The sequence below is a fragment of the Sminthopsis crassicaudata genome, chromosome 5 (genome assembly GCF_048593235.1).
Source record: "Sminthopsis crassicaudata isolate SCR6 chromosome 5, ASM4859323v1, whole genome shotgun sequence".
Classification (NCBI taxonomy): Eukaryota; Metazoa; Chordata; class Mammalia; order Dasyuromorphia; family Dasyuridae; genus Sminthopsis; species Sminthopsis crassicaudata.
The window spans coordinates 65,527,971-65,552,233 of record NC_133621.1 but is presented as its reverse complement, the minus strand read 5'-3'; the positions used below and the strand labels follow the sequence as shown (position 1 = coordinate 65,552,233).

General features: G+C 37.9%; 1 protein-coding gene across 2 annotated transcripts; it reads left to right on the top strand.

Moving 5' to 3' along the window:
• The first annotated feature begins 725 nt into the window (after nt 1–725).
• On the top strand, nt 726–23,054 carry MAP3K8 (mitogen-activated protein kinase kinase kinase 8). 2 transcript variants are annotated; one of them, XM_074267016.1, is made up of 8 exons: nt 726–996; nt 6,865–7,223; nt 12,148–12,315; nt 13,650–13,911; nt 15,009–15,115; nt 19,840–19,992; nt 20,892–21,135; nt 22,008–23,054. In XM_074267016.1, the coding sequence occupies exons 2-8, from the start codon at nt 6,888–6,890 to the stop codon at nt 22,139–22,141; spliced, it is 1,404 nt and encodes a 467-aa protein (XP_074123117.1). In that variant the 5' UTR covers nt 726–996; nt 6,865–6,887; the 3' UTR covers nt 22,142–23,054. The 2 variants fall into 2 exon arrangements, with proteins under 2 accessions (XP_074123117.1, XP_074123118.1); XM_074267017.1 differs by lacking the exon at nt 726–996 and adding an exon at nt 1,300–1,411.
• Nucleotides 23,055–24,263: the final 1,209 nt, after the last annotated feature.

Below are 24,263 nucleotides of genomic sequence, written 5' to 3'. Positions count from 1 at the left end.
GTTAAGCACCGTGCCAGGCATAGGATAAAATCTATCGGTCCCTCGATCTGCTAGCCGTATCTATTTCCTTCTGGGCCATTAAAGTGGTAGTGATTGAGCTGATGAGGCGGGAAGAGAATATGTTTTGGCCCAATTCAGAGTGAGTGCATCTAGGAGCCGGGGGAAGGGAGGCAGGTTAAGGGTGGGAAAGGAAGATCTTCAAATAACAGAGCTTCCTCCAAGCCCATTGGCCTGGCGAGGTGAGAAGAACTCGCCCCCCGCACACTAGCTCTCTCCCTAGCACGTACTTGGAGAAAAGCTCAAAACCCGCAGCTCCTCCTACCCCCCAGAACAGGGAGTTAAACTTATCGGGTGTCCTCACTTCTTTCTCCACTGGAGTTTTTTCTTTTTCTTCTTGAGGGGAGGTGGCAGTGGGTGAGCACTACAGCTGGGAGCTGCGGGAGCTGCTTCCTGCCTCCGGAATAATTCGGGAATTCCCCCTCGCCCCCCAGCCAGTCTCGCTTCTCCTAAGCCCCGCCCCGGCCCCGCCCCCAACCGGTCCCCCGGTGCGTTTAGGACCTTGACACCCAGTGGGGAGGGGGAATTTCCCACCTCCCGGACTCAGGCTTCCCCTGCTATCCGGGCCACCTCTTTCTCATTACACAGAGAAAGGGGAAATGGAAAACTTCAGAGGGGAGGGGGCGGCGTCGCCTGGTCTTCTCCGCAGCGCCACCCGTCGCCGGGCTCAGACGCAGTGAGTCAAGGAGCTGGCTGGGTCTCGGCGCTCAGCCGCGGCCGCTTCACTTTTGCTGGGGCGGAGACCCGGGGCCCGCACCGTGGCGCTCCTCGCGGCTCTGGGCTCTCGCTCCACCCCCTCCTCGCTCACGTCGAACCTTTCCTGCGAAGCGGCAGCTCGGTCCTGGCCGCGGCCACACTCCCGCCGTGCGCTAGCAGGGAGGGCTCCGCCGGAGAGGTCCAGCCGGCCGCCCGCCCGTCGGGCTGCACCGGGGGCTACAGGTAGGACACGGACGGGAAGCTGGGGCGTCACGGGAGCCCCGGGGGGCTCGGCTGGAGTGGGAAGAGGACTTTTTTTTTTTTTGGCAGCGCCCCACTTCTCTGTCCCCGACTGCCGGGAAGAGGAGGGGAACTCCTTGGGGGCCGGCTGGATTTACGAACCAGCCAGCCGCTGCCGAGTTTCCTTCCTCTCGAACCCGGTTGGGATGCTGCGAGATCCCGCTGGAAAGCACCTTGCGAAACTCTAACCGGTGGCGGTCTTTCGACCCCGCCTCCTTCCTTCTTGCTCCCGGATCGCGTCTGTCCGCAAGGCTTGCTCGAGGTGGGTCGCGCAGGTCTCGGCAGTGTCCGGGGAGGTGGGATTGACGCCTCCCCTCCCTCCCACGGCCACTGGGGAGCTCCCCGAGCTCGGTCCCAGGTGAGTGCGAGCCAGACCCGACTGCCCTCTGCACCCCTTTAAAATAGCAGTCCCCGCAACTATCTACCGATAGAGCAACCCAGTGCATCTGGTGACCTAATCCTAAGAATTCTTCCTAAACTGCAAGTTCTCCAGGGACCGATCGTTTTAAAGAAGTAACGAGATCGGGGGAGCCAGACTGGAGGCGGGGGAAGGCAGGTTGGCTGGGGAGGCAGCTGGGAGTTTGGGGCTTTGGGGAGTCCGACTCAGTTGCTCCGAGTAATTTTTAAATGGCTTTTGCGTCATAGCGTTAAGACTGGGCTTTGGGGCTCGGAAGAATATGTCAACAAGGGGTGGGGGGAACTTCATGGAAATTACTTCTTGTCTGCGGTTGCTCCCGTTCCCCCTGACACCCCGAGGCGCAGCGTCCACTCCTTGCGGGTTCGGAAACTGACAGGTTCAACCAGAAAGTGTTGAAGATTATGTTTCAAGTTGTTGGTTGGGATTTTTCCAAAGGGAGTGAGGGAGGGAGAGGGGAGAGCCCGATCTAGTCTGCGTGAAGTGATGTAAACGCTTGTTAATTTTCCTCTTGGAGGGTGAATTATTTGCACCAAAAAATAAGGGACTCTTCCTTGAAATTGAAAATACATCAGCTTTACATACCATTACTTGGAGTAATTTCTTTAGGCCAAATAGATTATTATCTCATCCGAAGGTGTGTTGTGGTTTTTTTTTTTTTTCCTTACTGTTTGACCTTCAAACCAGTTCTTCTCTGCTGTATAAATCTTTGGCTTTTTGTGATTAACTAAAGCAATGGGTGCTTCAGCCCAATTAAAATAATATCAGCATTAGCTTTATTCTGGAAGGTCTCTATTTAGAGATTCGAAGTACCATCCCGACACCTGGCTACTCTTTTCTGTGGGAAAGGGAACACCTTCATTTGTGTGTTAAAGCAATCTTTAAATTTAATTTAAATTAAATCTTTAAATTAAAGCAAGTCTTTGCACGTGGGACAATTGACCACTAAGTAAATTCCCCCTCTCCCACACATTCTTGCAGGAACCTCAGTTTAAAATAAACTGGTGTAAGGTTCTTATATTGATTATCAGGGAGCAGCCACCCTCTCCATCAGGATTCTTGCAACCTACATCCTACAAGAAGATTTCTTGCAGATATTCAGTAGCTTACATTTTTAAGGCTGCTGTTTCAAAAGCCAAATAGATGATCTCTTTTGCCTCTTCAGGACTTCGAGGTTAATAGATTATTCCCCCCTCCCCCACTTTTTTTTTTTTTTCCTGATAAAAATTCCTAGCCCAATATTAGAAGTCAGGAGACCAGTGTTTGTAAGAGTACATACTGTGCCATTCTGTGAGCCTTTGGTTCCTCAAATATAAAACATGGTTCATTATATTTCACACTGCTTATTACCCTATCCTAAGAGGTTGCTATGAGGATAGCACTTGATAATCTTAAAGGCACCAGAGTAGTGAGTTGATTAACCTTAAGTGACCTCTGACTAGTTGGGTAGTAGGTAGGTACTTCCTACTCCACTTTTGATGTCAATTTAACAGAAATTAACCTAGTTACCTCCACTATGGCTTTTACCTGGTGACTTAAGGCAAATGACTTTATACTTCCTTCTTCCAGGTGTAAAGTTTTGTAGGGATTTTTTTGGCAGCAAGTTGCTTATACTCTCCAGAGAGGAGACATTGCATTTGACTTACATAGGCTATAAAGCATTGACTGCTGTGCTAGAACAACTTCACAATTAATCCATTCCTTCTGCTGCCTGCTCTCATTCTGTGCAAACTGAACTTTCTGAATCTCACCTTTGCTCATCTGTAATACAGAATTTTAATGGTACCTGCACTACTTTGTAGATTCTCTAGACTAGCTCTGAAGGTATCAGTATATTGTCTATTCAGTTTAAAAAGCAACTCAGAAAACTTGACCACCTGCATCTGTAGTAGTTGGAGCCTAAGTTGGTCCAAAACACCATGTTACTATTATGTCAGTGGGAGGGATGTGGGTGACAGAACATGGATGCCATTTTAGTTTTATTGAGCACATTTAGTTGCAGTTTCTTCTTTTACAAAACAGGCTTGAAAAACAGAAGTTACAACTCTACTTAGCATCCTGTTGACTTGGGAGGGCTTATTGACTTACTAATGAAATATGTTTCTTAAAAAAAAAAAAAAGTCCATGGGTTCACATGACTCCAGAGAGGAAGCAGGGAAAAATTCCACAGAGTTTACACTTGGCTCAGCTGATGCCAATGTGAAAGGCATGCTTTTTAAATTCCTACAGATTGCCTCAAGAGCTTATACCCGAATAGCTTTTGAGGTGAGCTTGATCAAGAGTTTTAATGTTTGACCTTAAAATTGTTTAGCTTCTGAGATCTACAATCTGAAAGTAAATATTTAGGGAGGCTTTTATTTTTTAAACTACATCTGTAACTTCATGTAAGGAATTCCCTCTTGCAATGGAGATTGGCCCTTACTTTGCAACCTATAGTCTAGAAGATTAAGTAAAATAATATGAGGATGAGAGAATTGATTTATGCTTCCCAAAAGCCCACAGTACCCACAGGAAGATTGTCTTTTTTCATAATCATCCTTCTTTATATAAGGGCCAAAAGAGTATATTAGCTGTGCTATACTGTAGTTGTAGGCTTGTCTTCATCATAGGTCAAGTACTTAATTCTTTTTTAAAAAAATCTGATTTTTTTAGAAACTCCACTTAAGATAACTAGGGACTAGGGCTACATCATCATTTTTCAGAGAAGCACCTGAGGAGAAACATATTCCATACCTAAAGCAGCTGTATGATTTAAGTCATCCACTCACAGCCTAATAATGTGGGACATATTCTCAGAGCTATGATCTGAAAAGAAGAAGGCTATGATCTTTATCACCCTAGTAGAAGACTGTTGGACAGTTTATGCTTACAGAATTCTGAAATGTTTGTATATCTATACAGAATTCAGAGGTGTTTCTTTCAGGAATTCTTGCTGTGAACTAGAGACCATTGTCCATTTTCCAGTAGTATTGCCCAATTATTGTCCCTTAGTTTTTTCAGCAAGAGAAAAAATATAAGATAGGGGCAGGAATTGGTCTTTAATTTTATTGGTTTAGGTTATCAATATTTTGATTTCATGACTCTTTTACACTCTTAAAAATTAAAGATTACCTTCTTCCCCTCCATTTTTGTTTGCAAGTTGTGTTTATTGATATTTCTCATAACAAAAATGTCTTATTATGAAGATAGTTATGACCAGATGATAAACATATAAAAGCCAACCCAAAAAAAGATACGTTTTAAAACTAAGTTAATATATAATTTATAATGTTGTGTGTGTGAATTAGTGGCCCTTGTTTCTATTTGAATTGAACACCATTAGTGTAGAACATTGGGAGATTATAACTTGCAGTCACAAAGCCAGTATGTACCTGAGGTTAGGCTTGAACCCAACTTTCTATCCATCAGGTTATGTTACCTCTTCAAAGAAAATATCCTTTCTACTCGTTTTTTGAATTGAAATGTTCTCTAGTACTGAGAAACTACTTAAATTCCCTCCCTTACCTTTTATATCCTTTTGAATTTTTTTTTTTTTTTTTTTTTTTTTTGTGAAAATTCCCAGGTGTTGTACTTGATGCGTATGATGCTATAACTCTATAAGCAGCTAGGTGGCACAGTAAGTAGAGCATAGGCCTTGGAATCTGGAATTCAATTCCAACCTCAGACACTAGTTATGTGACTCTGGGCAAGTCACTTAACCTGGCTTGCCTCAAAAAAAAAAAAAAAAAAAGGTACTGTGACGAAGTATTGGTTAACTTTAGTTTAATAGCAAATATTTCACTTTTGAATAATTAATGTTGTAAAATGTCTTTACCTGTTCCTATGATTGCTGCTTGCATCATTAGAAAAATAAAACCCCCTTCCATAGTAGCTTCCAAATTCAGCTGAAGTATATGTTTTTGGTGAAGAAAGGTAAAGAAAGCCTAATCCACTAGTTTAGTGGCATATCTCCAGACTTGTAGACACTATAATCCTTTTCCCAGTTAGCATTTTTAATTTGTCTGTCCATTTAGATCCAGAATTATTTCCAGAAATAGAACTTTCATCTGATGAGCTCCCAAAGAATGTAACCCAAATTATTTGCATAGAAACTGGCTCCAGAGGGTGAATTTCATTTGCCAAGTTAACTAATTGAAAGCTGTTTTATGATGTGCAGATTTTGTATGTAGAGATTCTTGTGGGGAGAACAGTGTCATTGTTGATTTTTCAGGAGCCAGAGCCAAGGAAAAGTGTTTGGCTTAGAATTATGTTGGGCAGGTGGCCATAGAACTTCTGATCTTTAAGACCTCCTTGATTTGGTCTGAAGTTAACTGCAAGGTTTTGACTTCAGAGTTACAGCTTCTGCTTTTTCTTTAAACTGAGTTTTTCATGATTCTGGGTTTTGTTTCAGGTTATGCTATTTGGGCTTTCAATAGTCTATGCCAATAGAGGGATATTCCCCTTTCTATTGTGTAAGCGGGTAAGAAGGAAATAAGTTTCCAAAAGCCCGTATGGAGAAAAGTGTATGTTTGGTTATTGTTTTACTTCCGTATACACACATGTGTGTGTACATACACACTGGCACATTCATTGTGTATATACAAGTATTTATCTGTGGCACATAGGTGGTTTTCTTTCTGATTCCTGCTTTTGCTCTGTCCAGTGTTTTCATCATCTGTGCAATAGTCTTTTTTTTTCTTCTTCTTTTAAAAACCTTCTACTTGGTTTGTCAAATTGGACTAGATTGTTTTTTAATGGTGACTGAATTTAATGAATTTGTATCACTTTTACTTAGGTTTACAGAATTGATGTCCAGAAATAAACACAATCTGATTAAGTTGAAAAGAGTTGTTTATTATGCATCTGTGTATGGATTCTAAACTTAATAAACCTGCTGAACACAGTAAACCTTATTCCGGGATACATAGCTAGTAAGGCTCTGAGGCCAGATTTGAAAATGCCACCTAGTTGCTCTAAATGTTGCTCTAGGCTGTCTTTATTTCAAATGATCGGTGCTCCACAGAAACTGATGTTCTTAAAATTGACTTTCCCAATTATTTTTCCTGTAATTTCTCAAGAGGGTAAATGTATAATGTTATAAAGTGAAATGATAGTTTTCTCTAATTTTAAACCTCTGGAGTTAAAGGCCAACCAACCTGATACTTCATAAACCATATTAGCAAAATTTTGGTACTTAAAAATAAATAACAATTTATCCCTTTCTCTCTCTGAAGACTTGCGGTGTTTTTCTCCATCTTGGGCACAGTTAATGGTTATATTTATGTCATACAATAAAATCTCTGCTTATATGTAAAGATAAAAATATTGATATCTGTTCTCAGCGCTTTCCTTTCATTTATTTCAATACTGATTTACATTTCTTATTATAACCAATAATTATCCTTTTACTTTTGCAGTTGACCCAGAAAACACAACAGTAATGGAGTATATGAGCACGGGAAGTGATGATAAAGAAGAAATTGATTTGTTGATTGAACATTTGAATTTGTCTGATGTCATAGACATGATGGAAAATCTCTACCCAAGTGGAGAACCTGCAGTTTATGAACACAGCCTTGTCAACATGGGCCAGGACACTAATCAAAATGAAGAGCATACAGAATCACTTTTACTTAGTGGTCAGGAGGTTTCTTTGCCATCATCTGTCAAATATGGAACTGTGGAAGACTTGCTTGTTTTTGCAAATCATGTTTCCAATGCCACAAAGCATTATTGTGGATGTCGACCACAGGAATCTGGAATTCTGTTAAATACCGTAAGTAAATGTCCTTCCAAGTTTTTGCTTTTCATGATTTTTCCATTTGTATTATTGCTATTATCTATTAGTCTAGAGATCACTCAGTGGATAGAGCAAAGAGACCTGTGTAGCTTAAGAATAGTTCAAACTTAGCCAGCTTTCACACCTTTAAATGTGCTAAGCATCACCCTTAAGTTAAAGGTTCAACAGCAATCTTTTTAGATTTCACTTTTGATTTTTACTGAATGTGACTGAAAAGCAAGAGTTGTAACTCACATTTCTATTAGGGTATCCCAAAAGTCTACACAAAAAACCTTTTCCCTGCAACTAACTTCTAAAAGAGGTAGTAGGAGTATAATTAGCTTTAATTTACACTTGAGGATACTGAGGCTCAGAAGTGGAATGACTTTCCCGTGCTCTTATAGCTAATAACTCTTGGAGCTAGTACTCTTCTTCCCCACTCCAAGATAGGACGCCTATACCAAATTACCCCTCTTTAAACATTCAAAGACTAGTATTTTTATTGGTAGCCACTGAGTGTTTTGAATGAGGGGCCTCATAAGACAAGTTTTTCCTCTTTTCGTGTAGCTTAGGCAAAATGATAGTAAGAATTCTTGTGAAAGAAATGTTTTTATTCTAAAATAGAAATAATAACTGTACCTAACTTTTATCTGTAAAGACCAAACTTATTGTTCATCTTGGTAATTTAGGGCTAGTGGAGGACTGAGTGAAGTTCATTAAGTCCTTGGAATTTTACCAGTATCTACAGTCAATCTTTGCAATGATATAGCTTATAAGCTACAGGCTGCAAATATCTAATTACAGACTCATCCTTTTTAATTGTCAGATCGTGAGTGAGTGATGGATGTTGTGTTTGCTAGTCATCCCTAGAATGCAAATAATCTAAAACATTATGGCCACAAAATGTTGACCCAATAGAAGATCATGTGGTGTGCTTGGGTGTGCCTTTGTTGTATTGATATCCTTAGTGTCTGCAAGGTGGGGTTAAAGCATCATTAGAATCTAACCTAATTTAGAAACAGCTGCCCACACAGCTCTGAGAGCAGTTAGCAACACCTTGTAAATAGCACTAATTGAAAGTGAAGACTTTGATATTCTATCCCTTAATCATAAAATAGGAAAATTTAAGGAGACCCATGTAGAAGGAGAAAAACCAGCCCATGTCTAAAATCTGTTGTTTCATGTGTCTTTTTTTTTTCATTTTTATTTCAAATGTCTGCCATCCCATATTCACTTAAATAAATAAGGATTCTCACTTGGATCAGCTAGGTGCCTGGATTGTTTGTCTTTGCTGGCAGCTGGCCATGTTCAGCTGTAATCCGATATTGTTCAAGATAAATCTGCTTGGTTAGTGTTTGCTTTGCTTGATAGTATGGAGATTATAAACTCTACTGAATAATAGACCCAGTAGAGTTCCTTCTTTCTGGGTGCCTTCATTTTTTTTGGTTGTTAATTTCTAATGGAAAATATCTTTCATTATATATAATGTCATGATCAAACAATAAGCATTTATTAAACACCTGCTATGTGTCAGGTATTGTGCTAAAAGCTGTAGATTCACATGTGAAAAAAAAAACCCAAACAATTTCTGCCCATGGAAGAAGTCTAATGGGGGAACACACCATACAAAAGGAAGCTGGAAAGTGGAAGGTGGGGGGGGGTTAAGGGAGAGAACTTAGCCAGAATTCCCAAAGTAGTGAAACCAAGTGAGAGATGAGGATTAGGTGGCAGCCTGTAATTAAATGTCTAGATAGTCATCTTGAAGGTCAAAATGATCTATATATTTATTTGCAGTGAGATGCATGTGTTTGTATGCATATTTTTAAATTTTTGGTATAATAAAATTAATATAGAAAAGGGAGATCCCTTCTATGTGCTAGCTTCAGTCTCAAAATTTCCAATGTTATTAACTTCTGCTGTTTTTCTATCACTAACTCATATCTTTTTAGCAAAGATGGACTATTTAATGTTTCTTGGAGGTTTATTATACCTGTTTTATCTTAATCTTGGTTTGTCCCATTCATTTCTTTCCAACCGGAATAGGGAGGGTCTTTCTAGCTACCAAAGCCTTTTCTAGTCTTATAAGTCTGAATGCTATTTCCTTCACAAAACCTTTTGGGATTCACAAGCCTCTCCTTCAGAACCAAACCTGATCTTTCCAAATGCTTTCTTTTAAAACCTAACTAGGGGGGCAGCTAGGTGGTGCAGTGGACAGAGCACCAGCCCTGAATTCAGGAGGATCCGAGTTCAAATATGGTCTCAGACACTTAAACTTCCTAGCTGTGTGACCCTGTGCAAGCCACTTAACCCCAGCCTCAGAAAAAAAAAAAAAAAAAAAAAAAAGGGAAAACCTAATTGCTTTATACTCCTGCTATGGTATGACTTGATAGCTACCTCATATTAATTTTTTGTGTTCTTGTCTCTTTTTCTTACTGGATTGCAAGCTTCCTGAGGAGAAAAAAAACTACCCCATCTCTTCATGTTAGGTTTTTCTTTTCCCTATCCTAAGAGCTTTGTGCAACATCTGCTGATAAAGAGGTGTCTAGTAATTTAATGGCAAATTCAAATGACAAAATTTAGTCCTCCAAAAGAAGGGACAGAAGTCACTACAGAATCAGCTTTCATTTTGAAGAATATATGGAGAGTTTTGGAAGTGGCAGGGGCAAAGCCCCAAGTAGCTCTAGAGTTTTTTTTTTATCACAGTTTTTAAAGAAGGCTACAGATCAGCATCCTGGAAGGTATAGAAGTACAGACATCTCAAAATTTGTTTTCCAGGCTTGTAAACATTAGAATTACACATAGAAGGTGACAGCTGCAGAAGAGTAGGTAGTATTGTTCTAAACATGTCATTATTGCCTTCACTAAAATGGTTATTAGGAGCAAAAGGGCATGATACCCAACAGGACCTTATGATAAACTGTTTAATAGATTAATCTAGCATAATTTCAAGCTAGTGCCATTTTTAGTGATGGTGATGATAATATTAGTAATGATGGTGGTGATAATAATAGTGATAGCTGATAGTTGTTGAGGGCAATAACGTTCACACACTTACTTCTGAATATCTCTAATTCTCATGACTTTGTAGATGGAGGGCAAGTAGTTGCTAAAGTTAGGCTACGAATAAATATATATAATATAAAATATAATTATATATATATATATTTACTAGTAGTCTAACTTTAGTAGCCTATATATATGAGTATATATATATATGTGTGTGTGTGTGTGTGTGTGTGTGTGTGTGTGTGTGTGTGTGTTTGTATCTATATATATATATGTATTGCTGAGGCAATTGGGGTTAAATGACTTGTCCAGGGTCACACAGTGAGGAAGTGTTAAGTATCAGATTTAAACTCAGGTCATCCTGAATTTAAGGCTGGTGCTCTATCCACGGAGCCACCTAGCTGCCCTCTAGTAAATATATTTTGATGCTGATATTTTTAATGATGATATTCAGTGTTCATTTAAATAAGTAAAAGGCTCTTATGGAGAGGATAGTAGCTACTAGTTCTCTGCCTTTCTGGATGGAATAAGAAATGGATTTAAACTATTGCATAAATAATTCAGAATAGGTGTAATTATCATTTTCCTGAGAGAAAAAATGTTAAAAATCAAATTCATTTACTTGGAGAACTTATGAAATTTTCATTATTATATTTGTTATTATTTTAATAACAAGAAGATTACACCTGCAATAGACGTGGTAAGAATTATTTTGTCTGAAATGATAAGATAAAGTAATGACTGTGTTCCTAGTATATTACTTGATTTCTTAAAACTCCCACCAGCTCCAAGATATTATTTCATAACATGGAAGGATCTGGTTTTGCTCTAGAAGAGACCAAAGTTGTCTTATGCTTTTTAATGCCAATAATGGCCTAATCCAAAGTTTTACTCACATCAGTTGCTCAGTAGATGTTGATTCCTATAGTATTAGACTTGTTTTCTCCACACTGTGTGTAGCATTTGGAGAATTTCAGCTAAAAATAGTTATTTAGTCTTAATTGTTCTTAATTGTTTAATAGTAACCATACAGATGGCTAAAAACAGTGAAATATAATCTGAATTCTCTCTCCCGTATTTATTGGCTTTTTAGTACTATTAGTCACATACCGTTTCTCCCTTCCCGTTTACAGTCTTTCCTATGCTAGAGCTAGATAATCCAAATGTCATTTTGAATGTTTAATAATATTTTGATTCAGATTCATTGCATTTGGGAAAAATTGTGACAGGGCTAATTTTTTTTTTTTGGGGGGGGGAGAAGTATGCATGTATTTAGATTAATTTGCTGAAGGTATCATGTGCCTTCTTAAATTTGGTTCCCAACATTAATATATGATTGGCTGCCTTTTTTGATGTTCCAGAGGGTTGGAGACAGTCTATGCAGAAACCGCCCTTTGGAAATATTTTTGCACGATTGCTGTTCTATAACATTCTTTAGGTAGTGCCTTTCTTAAAATGGTTCAGTCTCGCCTTGGCCCACTGTTTTTAGACTGCTCCATGAGCACTAGTTAATCTCTGAGGTGTGTGTCATGGGTGAGTAATAGCTATGTAGACTAACAGGTTATCATATTCAACTTAGAAACAAATCAACCTGCAGATCTGTTTATGCAATCATTGTTTTTAGTCAATCAGCATGGTGTGGCAGTGGTGTTCTATAGTGCAAATAATTTTATAGGTTACAATTTAAAGAGCTTACTCACTGCTACACGGAAATTTGATCAAGTTTCGCCAGGAATGAGTTTTCACATGCTTCCTTTGCCTTGAGAATGGTTCTAAATATAGCTTTCTGTGTACAGTGTGTCATGGTGATCACATGTAGTCAGTGACATCTCTTCAGAAACATAGTACTTCGTAACATGTATTCAAAAGGATCTTTTTAATTGACATTCTATCTTTTTTCAAAATCATTTAACAGGCCATCACCCCCCAAAATGGGAGATACCAGATCGATGCTGATGTTTTTCTCTTTCCATGGAAGCTGACTTATAGGAATATTGGCTCTGATTTCATTCCCCGGGGAGCTTTTGGAAAAGTATATTTAGCACAAGATAGGAGGACAAAAAAAAGAATGGCATGTAAACTGGTATGTATTTATAGCAAAAATACTCCTTCCCATTCACATATTTTCCCCCTTGAATGTTTGAAATATTTTCACTGGATTGTAGTTCCTTTGGCAGGATCCCATATCTGAGTTGACCCATTTAAAAACATCTGTATTCACTGATTCACTTGTTACCTAAATTCTTGCAGAGTGAGTTTTTGTGCTTCTAAGAAAGGGCCTGCAGCTAATCCAGAGCTGGGATCTAACTTGTTTACTTTCATACTGTTTCAGTGCTGTTTGTTATTACTTACACGCTCAGACGGAGGCATTAAAAATTGTGGTGGATTCGGCCCATAGACCCCTTTCTCTTTCTGGGATGAGAAGTGGGAGAGAAATGGACAGGGAATTAATCAGAGGTTGGGAAAATAAGTTTGTTTCATTGTTTTCTTCAGTTTGTAGGACTTCTTAAAACTTGGGCACATCCAAGAAGTAGATATCTTCAAAAGAATGCGTGGATATGTGAACACTTAATAGTGGGACTGTTGTCTATAATTTTAGTCTATATCTATAGTTTTAGTCTATACTTTAAATATTTATTATAGATTAAATTTCATATAATATATAATTTTATAATTACAAACATACAGTGTACACATCTCCACCTGCTGCTAAGATATGAAATTGAAACGGTCAGCCTCGTTGGCTTCTCTCTATGTAGAGAAGCATGTCACTATAAAATACCAGTGACTGAAGCTTATTGGCTGCCCCATTGAATAGGACATATCATCACATCATTCTGAAAAGCCAGTGAAGGATTGTCTCTCAAATTCTAGCAGCATTAGACATACACTTAAGAACAGCATATATGTTCAAAGACAGGATTATGTGTATGTATGGCTTACATACACGGAATCCTATCTTTTAATTTTATAGGATAGATCAATGTTATCTGAAACAAACACTTTTCCTCAAAACTTAAGTGATTCCCCATAGAGTCAGACCATCCCAGAGGGCAGTCAGCAAATCCAGTGGCTGTGGGAGTGACTACTCTTTCACTTTTTCAGGAGGTGGGAGGAATAAACAGTAGTGACCCATCACTTGTGGGAAGTCTCACTTAGCTACATAGTATTAGTGGATTTTCCAGTCTGGCTCTGTGGAGGCTAGCCTATAGCTTAGTCATTATTGTTATAATTATAATAATAATGATTTATCCTGTTGCATCGGCCATCTAAATATATCCTTTTGGTCACCTAATTTATCTTAATTGATTCTCTGCTAGATTCCCCATTGTAAGACGTGAAGGAATTATACTGTCCTTATTCTGTCCTTAGTAGCATTATACTGTCCTTAATCTACCTCCCGTTTTTGTCATTTAGATCCCAGTAGATCAATTCAAGCCATCAGATGTTGAAATTCAAGCCTGTTTCCATCATGAAAATATTGCAGAATTATATGGTGCTGTCTTATGGGGTGAAACTATCCATCTCTTTATGGAAGCAGGTGAAGGGGGATCTGTTATGGAGAAGTTGGAGAGCTGTGGGCCAATGAGAGAATTTGAAATTATTTGGGTCACAAAGCATGTTCTGAAGGGACTTGATTTTCTTCACTCAAAGAAAGTAATACATCATGATATTAAACGTAAGTTATATCTTGTGGCCTTTTTTTTTTTCCCCTGGAGCGGAGGGGGAGTGCAGTGTGGGAGAATAGGTGGAAATGGATTTATGATTTCATTTGGCCAGCTAAATCTTTTTTACCATTGCTGATTGGAAGCAATTCTGCAATTTATAAACTTAGAGCTTGCTTGGGACTACTAAGAAGTTAAATAAGGTCATCACATATGACAAAGGATCTTTTAAAAAAATATGAAAGGAAAAAAAGTGAGCAAAACTGATATATCAGAAAAAAAATCTGAAAATCTATATATTATTTCACCCATCAATGGTATCTCTTATCTCTTCTTTGAGGCCATATAAAACAAATACATTAAATATTGAAAACTCTCCTACTAATAGCTAGAACTAGACAGAATTCACATTGTCTTACATTAATAACCCATTGTAATATGGTGATTATTCTGGATTCCTGAAGATTATGCCAATAGAGTACAAATTCTCTCAAGATTTAGGAGTATAGATCTCAAAATGGGATTTTGTCCACAGCCCAATCTAATTAGAGCATTGGAGAGTTCATCATTAAGTTCAGACTTCTTTTTCTGGCTATAACAACTCGAACCACATGAATATAATCTCTTAAAATCGAGCAGCCTCATAATTTGTATTTGTAAAGGGGATAGCCTCATGGATAACATGATGGATCCTTGACATTTATTAGCAAATCTTAAAAAGAACCAGTATAAAACTTGTTATGTGTATTAGACTCCATTGTGTGCTCAACTTTTATAGGGGCAGAATTGGGATTTTTGTTTTCTCTTTCCTAAGAATGATGTAGTTACATTGTGACATCATTCATGTCCACATTTTTTGCTTTGAGAATTCATAAGTTTGAGTCCCTAACCACTTTGTTAGCATTGGTCATTTTTGTTCAAATTGAGCTGATCCGATGCTTAAAATCTGAATCTTTTTTCCCCAACTTGCTTTTAAAAAAACAAACAAGCAAAAAAAACCAGACAGATGCTCTTGATTTTGTTGGCTTTGATATCTATCACTTTGTGCATTGTTATATCATAACATATGTGTACATTTTTAGACTAAAAAAGTGTTTTGTTTCTGTTGTAGCCAGCAACATTGTTTTCATGTCGACAAAAGCTGTGTTGGTAGATTTTGGCCTGAGTGTTAAAATGACAGAAGAGATATATTTTCCTAAGGATCTTCGGGGAACAGAGGTAATTAATCACATGTAATATCCAAGAAAATACTTTGACTTTTAAAGATTTTTTTAGTAATGATTTTAGAATGCCTAAAGGAAATGAAAAACCTGTGATATAATGTTCTGTAAGTTGATGCTATCACTAGCTTTTCTTAAAGTAAAGGTATGATTGTGGCTGAATTTAATTTATATAATGAATAATGAGCAAATATGAGCCAAAAACAAAATAGCAATAATATTTAAGGTTTCCATGAAGCAAAAAGAAGCAGAATTTCCTGAAATGAAGGGAAATATAACCTCAGGATTTTTCAAATCCTCACAATGCTTAGATTTGTCACCAGTAAATTCCTTAATAGACCATAACCATTTTGAATATGTTAGTAAAATATTCTTCTCTCTCTTTTTCCTTCAATTTGTAAGGAGGGATGTTTTTTAACCAAGTCTCTTTCCCCTGTATTGGAAGCATAGTGGTTACTCCTCCCATGGGGCATTGGCAAGGAAGCTTTGACTGTCCTTTCTGAGGTGGAATAGTTTGTTCCTGTTCATGATGGCTCCTTAGCAGCTTGCCATATTGACAGCAGATTTAGAGTTCATATCTCATGGGCTTTAGCCCACTGCAGCTCAATACTCCTGCAGTCTCTTAGCATGAGGTTCACCTCATAGCATCTATTATAGGTATGCACGGTGGTGCATTCTGGTCCCCAAAGGGACTATTTTTAAACTACATAACCTTTGCACTTTGTACTTCTGTGAGCCAGAAGAGAAGGCTTGTAAGTTCTTGGCCCAATGTAAGTTTTTTGTTTTTTTCTTTACAACTTAATATGAAAGGTAATACGGTCCAGTGAATAAAGAGTTATCTTTAAAGTCATGAAGGCCTATGTTCAACTCTTATTTCTGACTGATGCTTGCTGTCTGACCTTGAGTAAATTTTTGGAAAATGCTTCAGGATATCTTATCAGTTTTAAAATGTGAAGCATCATAACATTTTTTTTCTTTGGAATTGTAAGAAAACAAACAAACAAATTAAAAAAAAAACTAGTTATGGCATTAAACAGAAAAAATCTCTACAGCTTACTCCCCATCTGCCTCATTCCCCTCCCCTCTACTATTTCTCTTCAGTAATATAATTTAATAGTATAATTACTATTATACATTGTGCAATGCTTGAGGAGAAAAAAACAGACCTTCTTTGGGAATCTTCTGTGGAAAAGGGCATTGCCTATCTGAGTTAGAAATCCAGTAATGTAGTGTTCTGCTGTTAAATAGCATTTAGATGGTATATTTTTTTCTGCAACAGGAAATTGTTGTAGATTGGCTAGAAAGTTTTGCAAGAGAACTTCACAATGATTTTGCAGCTCCAAATGCCTGAGCTAGTTTATATCTTGGGAGTATCAAAACCACAGTTGTCAAATTTTGACTCAAGTGGCAAGTTAAAAGTTGAAGGAGGAGTATTTCTGGGTGGTAACATTACATTTTATTGAGGAAAAAAACTGGGAAAAACCAGAAGTTAAAATGAAAGAAATGAATCAACATTAGGATGATTAATTTGAAACCATCCCACCTTTTTCTTATTCCCAAAGACTCTATATGTTTTTGATTAAAACTATTTTCCTTTTGTTTGATTCTAACCTATATGGTGGATCAATTAATCAATCACAGAACATTTATTATGCCCCCGCCATGTGCCAGGTATTTTGTATTTGGCTAGGGATGCCAGTGAAAAAGAATGAAATAAACCAGTTTCAAAAAGCTTACATCCTAATGAGGAAGAGAATAGTAAATATGTATATGTGTGTATATATAATTTACAAAATAAGTATAAAGAGAATAAATACAATTAAATGCTGGTTAGCAAATCCTGTGCTGTTTATGAGAAACAGAAAAACCAGTTATGCTGGATGAGACTGAACAGATAGGTTGGGGCCAAGTTGGAAAGAGTCTAAAATCTTCACATAGCCAAACACAAATTTATGCTTTAATATAACTTATACTAGAGGAAGTTGAGAGCTGCTGGAGTTTATATCTATTTTTGTGAGGATGGGTGGCAGAGAGACAGCATGGAGCGATGAAGTAAAAGGAGTATTGAGTACCTTTATTCATGAAGTCACTGCATGGGTGTGCAACCTGCTAGCACAACCATGGAGGTCATGGAACCTCTCCAAACTAGCTCCATTCTCATCTATAAAATAGAATTGTGAGGCTGAAATAAAACGTGTGTTTGCGTGTGTATACACACATACATACATATATATATATATACACATACATATATATACACAAAAGGACACACACGCACATGTGTGTGTGTGTGTGTGTGTGTGTGTGTGTGTGTGTGTGTGTATGAATGAATGATGTCCTTTGTAAATCTTACAGTAGTCAATGAATGTCTGCTATCATTCTTTCTTCTACTACCTAGTAAGCTCATTGAGGGCAAAGATGGCTCCTGAAAGTTTATCTGCTTGCATTCAGCTTAACACACAATTAAATAATAGCTTGCTTAATGTAATTGCACAATAGAGCCTATATTAGAATTCAATCATGGCTGAATTCTGGCTATTGGATCATTAATAAAACAAAAGCAATATTCTGTGAACCATTACATGGAGGGCCCAAAAGAATACCTGATGTTGGTTCACTGTGATTTAGAGCAATGCTCCTTAAACTGTGGGTTTTGACTCCATATGAAGCTGCCCAACTGAATATGGGGGTGGCAAAATTTTAATTCATTTAAAGTAGATGTTTTGTATAGGATTGCCTGTCATCTAGGGGAGGGGATAGAGGTAGGGAGGGGAAAATTCGGAAAAGAAGTGAGTATAAGGGATAATGCTATAAAAAAAATTACCCATGCATATGTACTGTCAAAAATTATAATTATAAAATTAATAAAAAAATAAAGTAGATATTTGATTTTTATATACCTTTATGTCCTGGGATTGTGTAAAAAATTTCCAAGGTACCAAGGGGTCTCAAGTAGAAAGAGTTTAAAAAGTTTTAGAGGTAGCATCTATTTGTCCCTGTAGACACAATTTCTCAGTTCCAAAAACATAGAAGACGAAAGAATTTAAAGAATTCTGACAAAAAAAATCAATCTTTATTTGCTTTGGAAGTTTCTCTTTGATTCAACTCCATCATTTACCTGATGAACAAACCAATTCAGAGGTGTTATCTCTTCTCCAAGATCTCAAAGCCAGAGCCAGAGCCACTGCTAGGGCTCAAGCCTCCTCACTCCTAGACCAAAGCTTTAGCCTGCGTTATAATCATTCTCTTATACCAGCGGCATAATCACTAAGTCATTATTAAAATATGATAAGGACCAATCATAAGGCCTTAGATTCTTAATCTTTTTTATTTTATTTATTTATTTTTTGATTCTTAATCTTAATCTTTTGTCTGTTGTGCAGTCCTTGGGGTAATCTTAGAAGCCTATGAAACTTTTCTTAGAGTAATGTTGTTAAATGCAGAAAGGGAAACAAAGGATTTACAAAGGAAACCAAAGATTAGTGAAAATAAGGATATATATATATTTTTTTTCATCCAAGTTCACGAACTTCTTGAAATTTATACAATCCTATTAAGATCTCCAATCTCAGACAGTTTGGCTTTATTATAAAAAGTTATCATATACATTTAAGTTCATTTCTTCAAAGCTGTGGAAACCCTTTGAAATCTAAATTCATAAATTAATCAGTATTTGCTTCAGAGTACTTGGAATCACTGTAGATTCTGTCTGATTTGAGTGTTCAAAGAAGACTGTCATCTCCTTAGATTTTGGGCCCCAGGAAATAATTGAGTAGGAGTCAGAATGGAGATAAGTCATTCTTCCTGAACAAGGTACTTGAAAGAACTTAATTCCCAGAACATTAGTCATATTTACATTCAAATGTAAGTATCAAAACCCCATTTTCAAGCCAAGTAAAAATGATCTGATGATAATTTCTAACTTTTGGAGCATTCATACCCCTGTGTGTGTAATCAAAAAACTATTATTCTGAACTGAGAAGGATTTGCACGTTATCCACTTTAAATAATAAATAACATTCATATTTTAATTTAGAAAAGTCTTGGCAAGCAGAGTGTGGTGGTGTAGTCTACCTGTAATCCCTACTTTATCGGGTAGGCTGAGACTGGCAGATTTCTTAAGTTCAGAAGTACTGAGCTGCAATAGACTGAGGCTCCTGGCTCTCTATTAACTTTATTAATTGTATAATTAATAATAAAAATTCACTATTACAGTGGTGAGTCCCCAGGCATGATGGATGTGATGGGATGTGTTGAACCAACCCAAGTGGGATAAATAATAAGGCAAGACAGATCAAGACTTAAAAAAAATTTAAATAAAAGACAAACTAAAAATCCTTCAACTCATTAAGAAAACCATATAAGTGCAGTAGGTCATTGCTTACAGCATGATGGAAAGCCTTCGTTCTTTGCTTGGCGTCAGGTCCCTTCTTGACTAAATCTACAGCATCTTCAGCTTGTGGTTGAAAGGCATTCTTTGTCAGGTTAGTTTACTCCCTCAGCCAAGGTTGCCTGGTTCCCCAGATAAAGTGTATCTCTTATTTTCCGTAACTGGAAGAAGCAAGCATTGTCTCCTCCGCAGAGGAGAGAGGGTTTGATAGAAATGATAAGGCCAGGGGGAATTCCCAGAATTGGAGCAGGGAAATAAATACTAAAACAACCAAATGAGGGAGCATCAGACTGATTTTTCCCTTTTCCCCCTCTCCTTTTCTTCCCCTCCAGATTTACATGAGCCCAGAAGTGATTCTCTGCAGAGGTCATTCGACAAAAGCCGATATCTACAGCTTGGGGGCCACCCTCATCCACATGCAGACGGGTACCCCTCCCTGGGTGAAACGCTACCCTCGCTCTGCCTACCCCTCCTACCTTTACATAGTAAGTAGGAATCATCAAATTGGCCGTGGGAGGGATGGTTCAGTCTGGGCTGGGGAAATTCTGTTCAGACAAGCTCCCAGGCCCCCCAAGAATGTGGAAATGGTGCTGAGTCACAATTGCTTCCTATGTTGTAGGACATTAATAATAAGAATAATAACAATGATACAAAAGGAAGGGCCTCTTGGACCTGAATCAGCCATCCATGAAGAATTATTTCTTTTTATCCCATAAAATTAAAGAACTTGGCAGCCACTTGGAAATGATCCAAATCTCCAAGCACTTTGAACTCTTTGAGTTGGGATTTTTTTAAACTTGGGATCAAGGGAACTTAAGATTTCAGGAGATCCATAAACTTCGATAGGAAAAAAAGACCTATATTTTCTATAAGTGAAATTCAGCATTTCTGTTAATTAAGAATGTAGAAACCAGTGTTTTGTTTTTTTTCTGAAAATGGTTTTCTAGACTTCAGCATATCACTAAAGAGATCCATGATTCAGAAAACATTATGCTAAGTGAAAACTCTATGCTAAGTAAAATAAATCTAAGTCTTTTGATCTCTCTGAGAGCCAGGGGTCCAGGTAGGGCAAAGGAAAAAGTGCTGAGACTTTGCTAGAGCAACATAAACTGAACCCATGACTATCATGGAGATGGCAGAGAGATGAGGTTCCCCCTTCTAAATCCAGTGCTTTTAGATGGTGTATCCAGGGTTTGAGAGGAAACCCCTGTTCTTGGTGAATAGTTTTTGTTTGGTGGCAGGAGGGGTGGGGGGAATTGGTGACAGAAAGAATATCATTTCCAGGGACTTGTCCCTAGAGCATTTTTTTCCTATTAGATTATCCCCCCCCTCTTCAATTCCACAATCTGCTCTTTGTACACTAAGAAAATTGGTTTGTTATTAGATTCACAAGCAGGCTCCCCCTTTGGAAGACATCGCTCAGGACTCTAGCCCAGGTATGAGAGAACTGATAGCAGCAGCATTGGAAAGAAACCCCAACCAGCGGCCAACTGCGGCCGACTTACTAAAGCACGAGGCCCTGTACCCTCCCCGAGAGGAGCAGCCACGTTGTCAGAGTCTGGACTCAGCCCTTTTTGAGAGGAAAAGAATAACAAGAAAGGATTTGGAACTGCCAGAGAACATCACAGGTACGAGCTCTCTGAGCCTGCTGCCTCCAAGCTTGCTAAATTCTGATGGCCCCTCCAGCTTCCTTTCTTTGGAATAATAACAGATCATGAGTGACTGTAACTATAGCTAGGATTTTAGAAACGAGTTTTGGTGTTTGTTTTTTTTTCCTCATTGAGAATCAGTTAACTAGAAAATCCCAATGTGCATCCATGGTAAATGAGCATCAAATTAGTCACTAGGGGATAGTTCCTACATCTGGACATTATGGTCCTATCTTTAGTGCTGTCTGACTTTATGCAACAGATTCATTTTTAAGTAAATGAGCTGTATTCCCAGTTATTCCCCATTAAAGAATAATCTGTGTTTATCATTTTCTTTTCCTTAAAAGTTATTGGAGTCATACTCTGTTCCCCTGTGTAGCTCCTAACCATCCCTTGAGGATGTTCTCTGCTTCTCTTTTAAGAAGTATAAGAATATTGGGTTTCCCCTGTTTCTCTTTTAAGAAATATCTGGGGGCAGCTAGTTGGTGCAGTGGATAGAGCACCATCCCTGAAGTCAGGAGGACCCTAGTTCGAATGTGACCTCAGACACTTAAAACTTCCTACCTGTGTGACCCTGGGCAAGTCACTTAATCCCAATTGCCTCAGAAAAAAAAATTATCTGAATGTTGTGAGTTCCTCTATATCATCTCATAGTCATTTGTTCTCTTAACTGCTCTTTGGTCTGTTTCATCTGAGGTGGGCATTTGAGGAAAAATACTCAAGCATTATCTTTTGGAATAAAATCAGATTTTTAAAAGGCTTCTCTGCATGCCCCAAGTGAGTTTGGTTAAATGTCTATCAGGTCTGTTCTGGATGGCAAATTTATAGTTGTCCAATTGTTATCTTCACAGATTCCTCTTCGTGCACAGGGAGCACAGAAGAATCTGAAGCGATGAAGAGGCAACGGTCTCTCTACATAGACCTTGGAGCCCTGGCTGGCTATTTCAACATTGTCCGAGGACCTCCCACGTTGGAGTATGGTTGATAACCAGCACATCTGCTTTGAGTTAGTTTATCTTCTCCTAGGAGATTTAAAAATGAATCTACATAGTGACTACAAAGTTAGTGTACCACTGGGTCTTTTAGCTGGATGGTATGGACTCTACACTGCCTACATACAGTTGATTTCTGAAACTGGACTGGTACAAACTAAGAAGAAATGTTCTCACATCCCTGATGATAAACCCCAAATAAGATGGTTGATATGATTAGAAGAAAGACTTTCTGGTGATTGGTTCCATCTACTATGCACTTTGATGTTTTCAGTTTTGGATGATTATAAGAATACATTAATGTAGAAATTACGACTTCTGTTTCTAAGTTGGATAAGAAATCTTCATTTATTGGAGAATGTTTATTGTTTTTGAACAGTGTTTTCTTGAGCCCTTGATGTTAGATTATGATAAAAATTGAATTAACTCTTCTGAGGGATGCTAAGAGTACTGTTTTAATCACCAATAAGCTCAGCCAGTGTAATGGAATGGCTAATTGAATGTATCCCTAGAAACCTGTCACTGATGACAAGTCCTGTTATGTTCCTATGGAAACAATTTTTACTGTACATGCTGTGCTTAATACATTTAAAACACAATGTTTTGGATGATGGCAAAACTGTGTAAACCACATAATTCTGTACATCCGATGGGATGAATGAGTGAACTTCTAGGAAAAACGGAAACATTTGTAATGCTGAAATGCTTGAAGCATTTGAGTTTTGAAAGAGCATACTGTGTATGTTGTATATCAAATGCTTCAAGGAACAATCCTCTACTTTTGACATTATAAAATATTTAAGAATATGATTAAAATGTGTTTTTTGGGTAATTCAGATGAAACAAAATATTTTGTCTAATGTGGACTGATCAGATCTGTTGAATAAATTCCATATTTTGTCTTAGCTATGGTGTGTGGTTTTCTTTTTAACTGTGATTGTCTTCTCATACCCTTTTATGCCCTTTTTGATTCTGTTCTATCGTTCTTTCTCCATCATTCATTTGGAGACACAAGATAATAAGCTGTCTTTTCAAAACTCAAATTGAGATCCTAAGCATCAGATTTTAAAGAAAGCTATTGAATCAAATCAATTCTGCCCTCTAAATAATTTTTGAGAAAACAAAAAGGGATAGTACTAGTCTTTAGGAGTTTTGTTTTTTGAAGATAAACTATTATATATCTTCATTATTTCTCTGTAAGATATCTAAAGCTAGAATAAATCTAGTAGTAGCTATTATTACGATAACAGTTAATCCTTGAAGAGGGATGGAAAGAAGGAAGTGGCGCAGGATGGGAAAGAAAGAGACAGGAACAAAATCTCTTAAAGTTGACCAGAGTAGGGAAGAGAGTTAAGGAAGTTCCAACTCCTTCATCAAGGGTTGGCAGTGAAAGTGGCCAAGAAGGAGACAATGATGTTATCACAGGTAGAGACCTTTCCTGGTCATACCAGGGCCCAGTTCCAGCTCAAGGAAGAGGAAAACCAGGCACTGGAGAAACCTGTATGCTAGGGAGTGGAATATGATTTCTGTATTGCTGAAAAGGAAAATGTTCTAAGAGGGAGGGAAAGCCCCCTAGGATAGACCAAGAGGAGTAGAGGTTCTTAGCTCATCTTTACTAAAATACCTTGAGGGGAGAATCAGTTTTGGAACACTTCTATGTCCTACAAAATTTCCATCTTTGGTAACAATTTTTGACAATGAAATATCATTGGAGGGCATCTTCATTAATAGCAATTAGTGAAGTGTTCAGTAGATAAACAGAAAATATGAACAAATTTTAGACTTTCATGGTTTTTATTCCCCTGCAAGTTCATGTTAAAAAGAGCTTCTCTTTTTTTTTCCCTTCTGGTTCTTAGGTCTAAACAACATAATGTTCATAGCCAAATCACTTAGGTAACTAATCTTTTCCAAGTCAAAAAGAAAAAAAAATAAAGCAGAATTCTTTTTCTTTTAATAGTATTTCCTTTTTCCAAATACATGCAAAGAATTGGAAACTAGTGTTCCAAATTTTTCTGCTCTCATTCCTTCTCTCCCCCTCCCCAAGATAGCAAACAATCTGATATAAATTAAACATGTGCACAGAATTCTTTTTCCTAACCCTATATATGCCTCAGC

What these genes read in the sequence shown, in the direction of transcription:
- MAP3K8 (XM_074267016.1), top strand. Translation starts at nt 6,888, where the DNA reads ATGGAGTATATGAGCACGGGAAGTGATGATAAAGAAGAAATTGATTTG. An exon ending in AATACATCATGATATTAAAC is followed by an intron (nt 13,912 to 15,008) that starts GTAAGTTATATC and finishes TTTCTGTTGTAG; the next exon opens with CCAGCAACATTGTTTTCATG. An exon ending in ACCCCTCCTACCTTTACATA is followed by an intron (nt 19,993 to 20,891) that starts GTAAGTAGGAAT and finishes GTTTGTTATTAG; the next exon opens with ATTCACAAGCAGGCTCCCCC.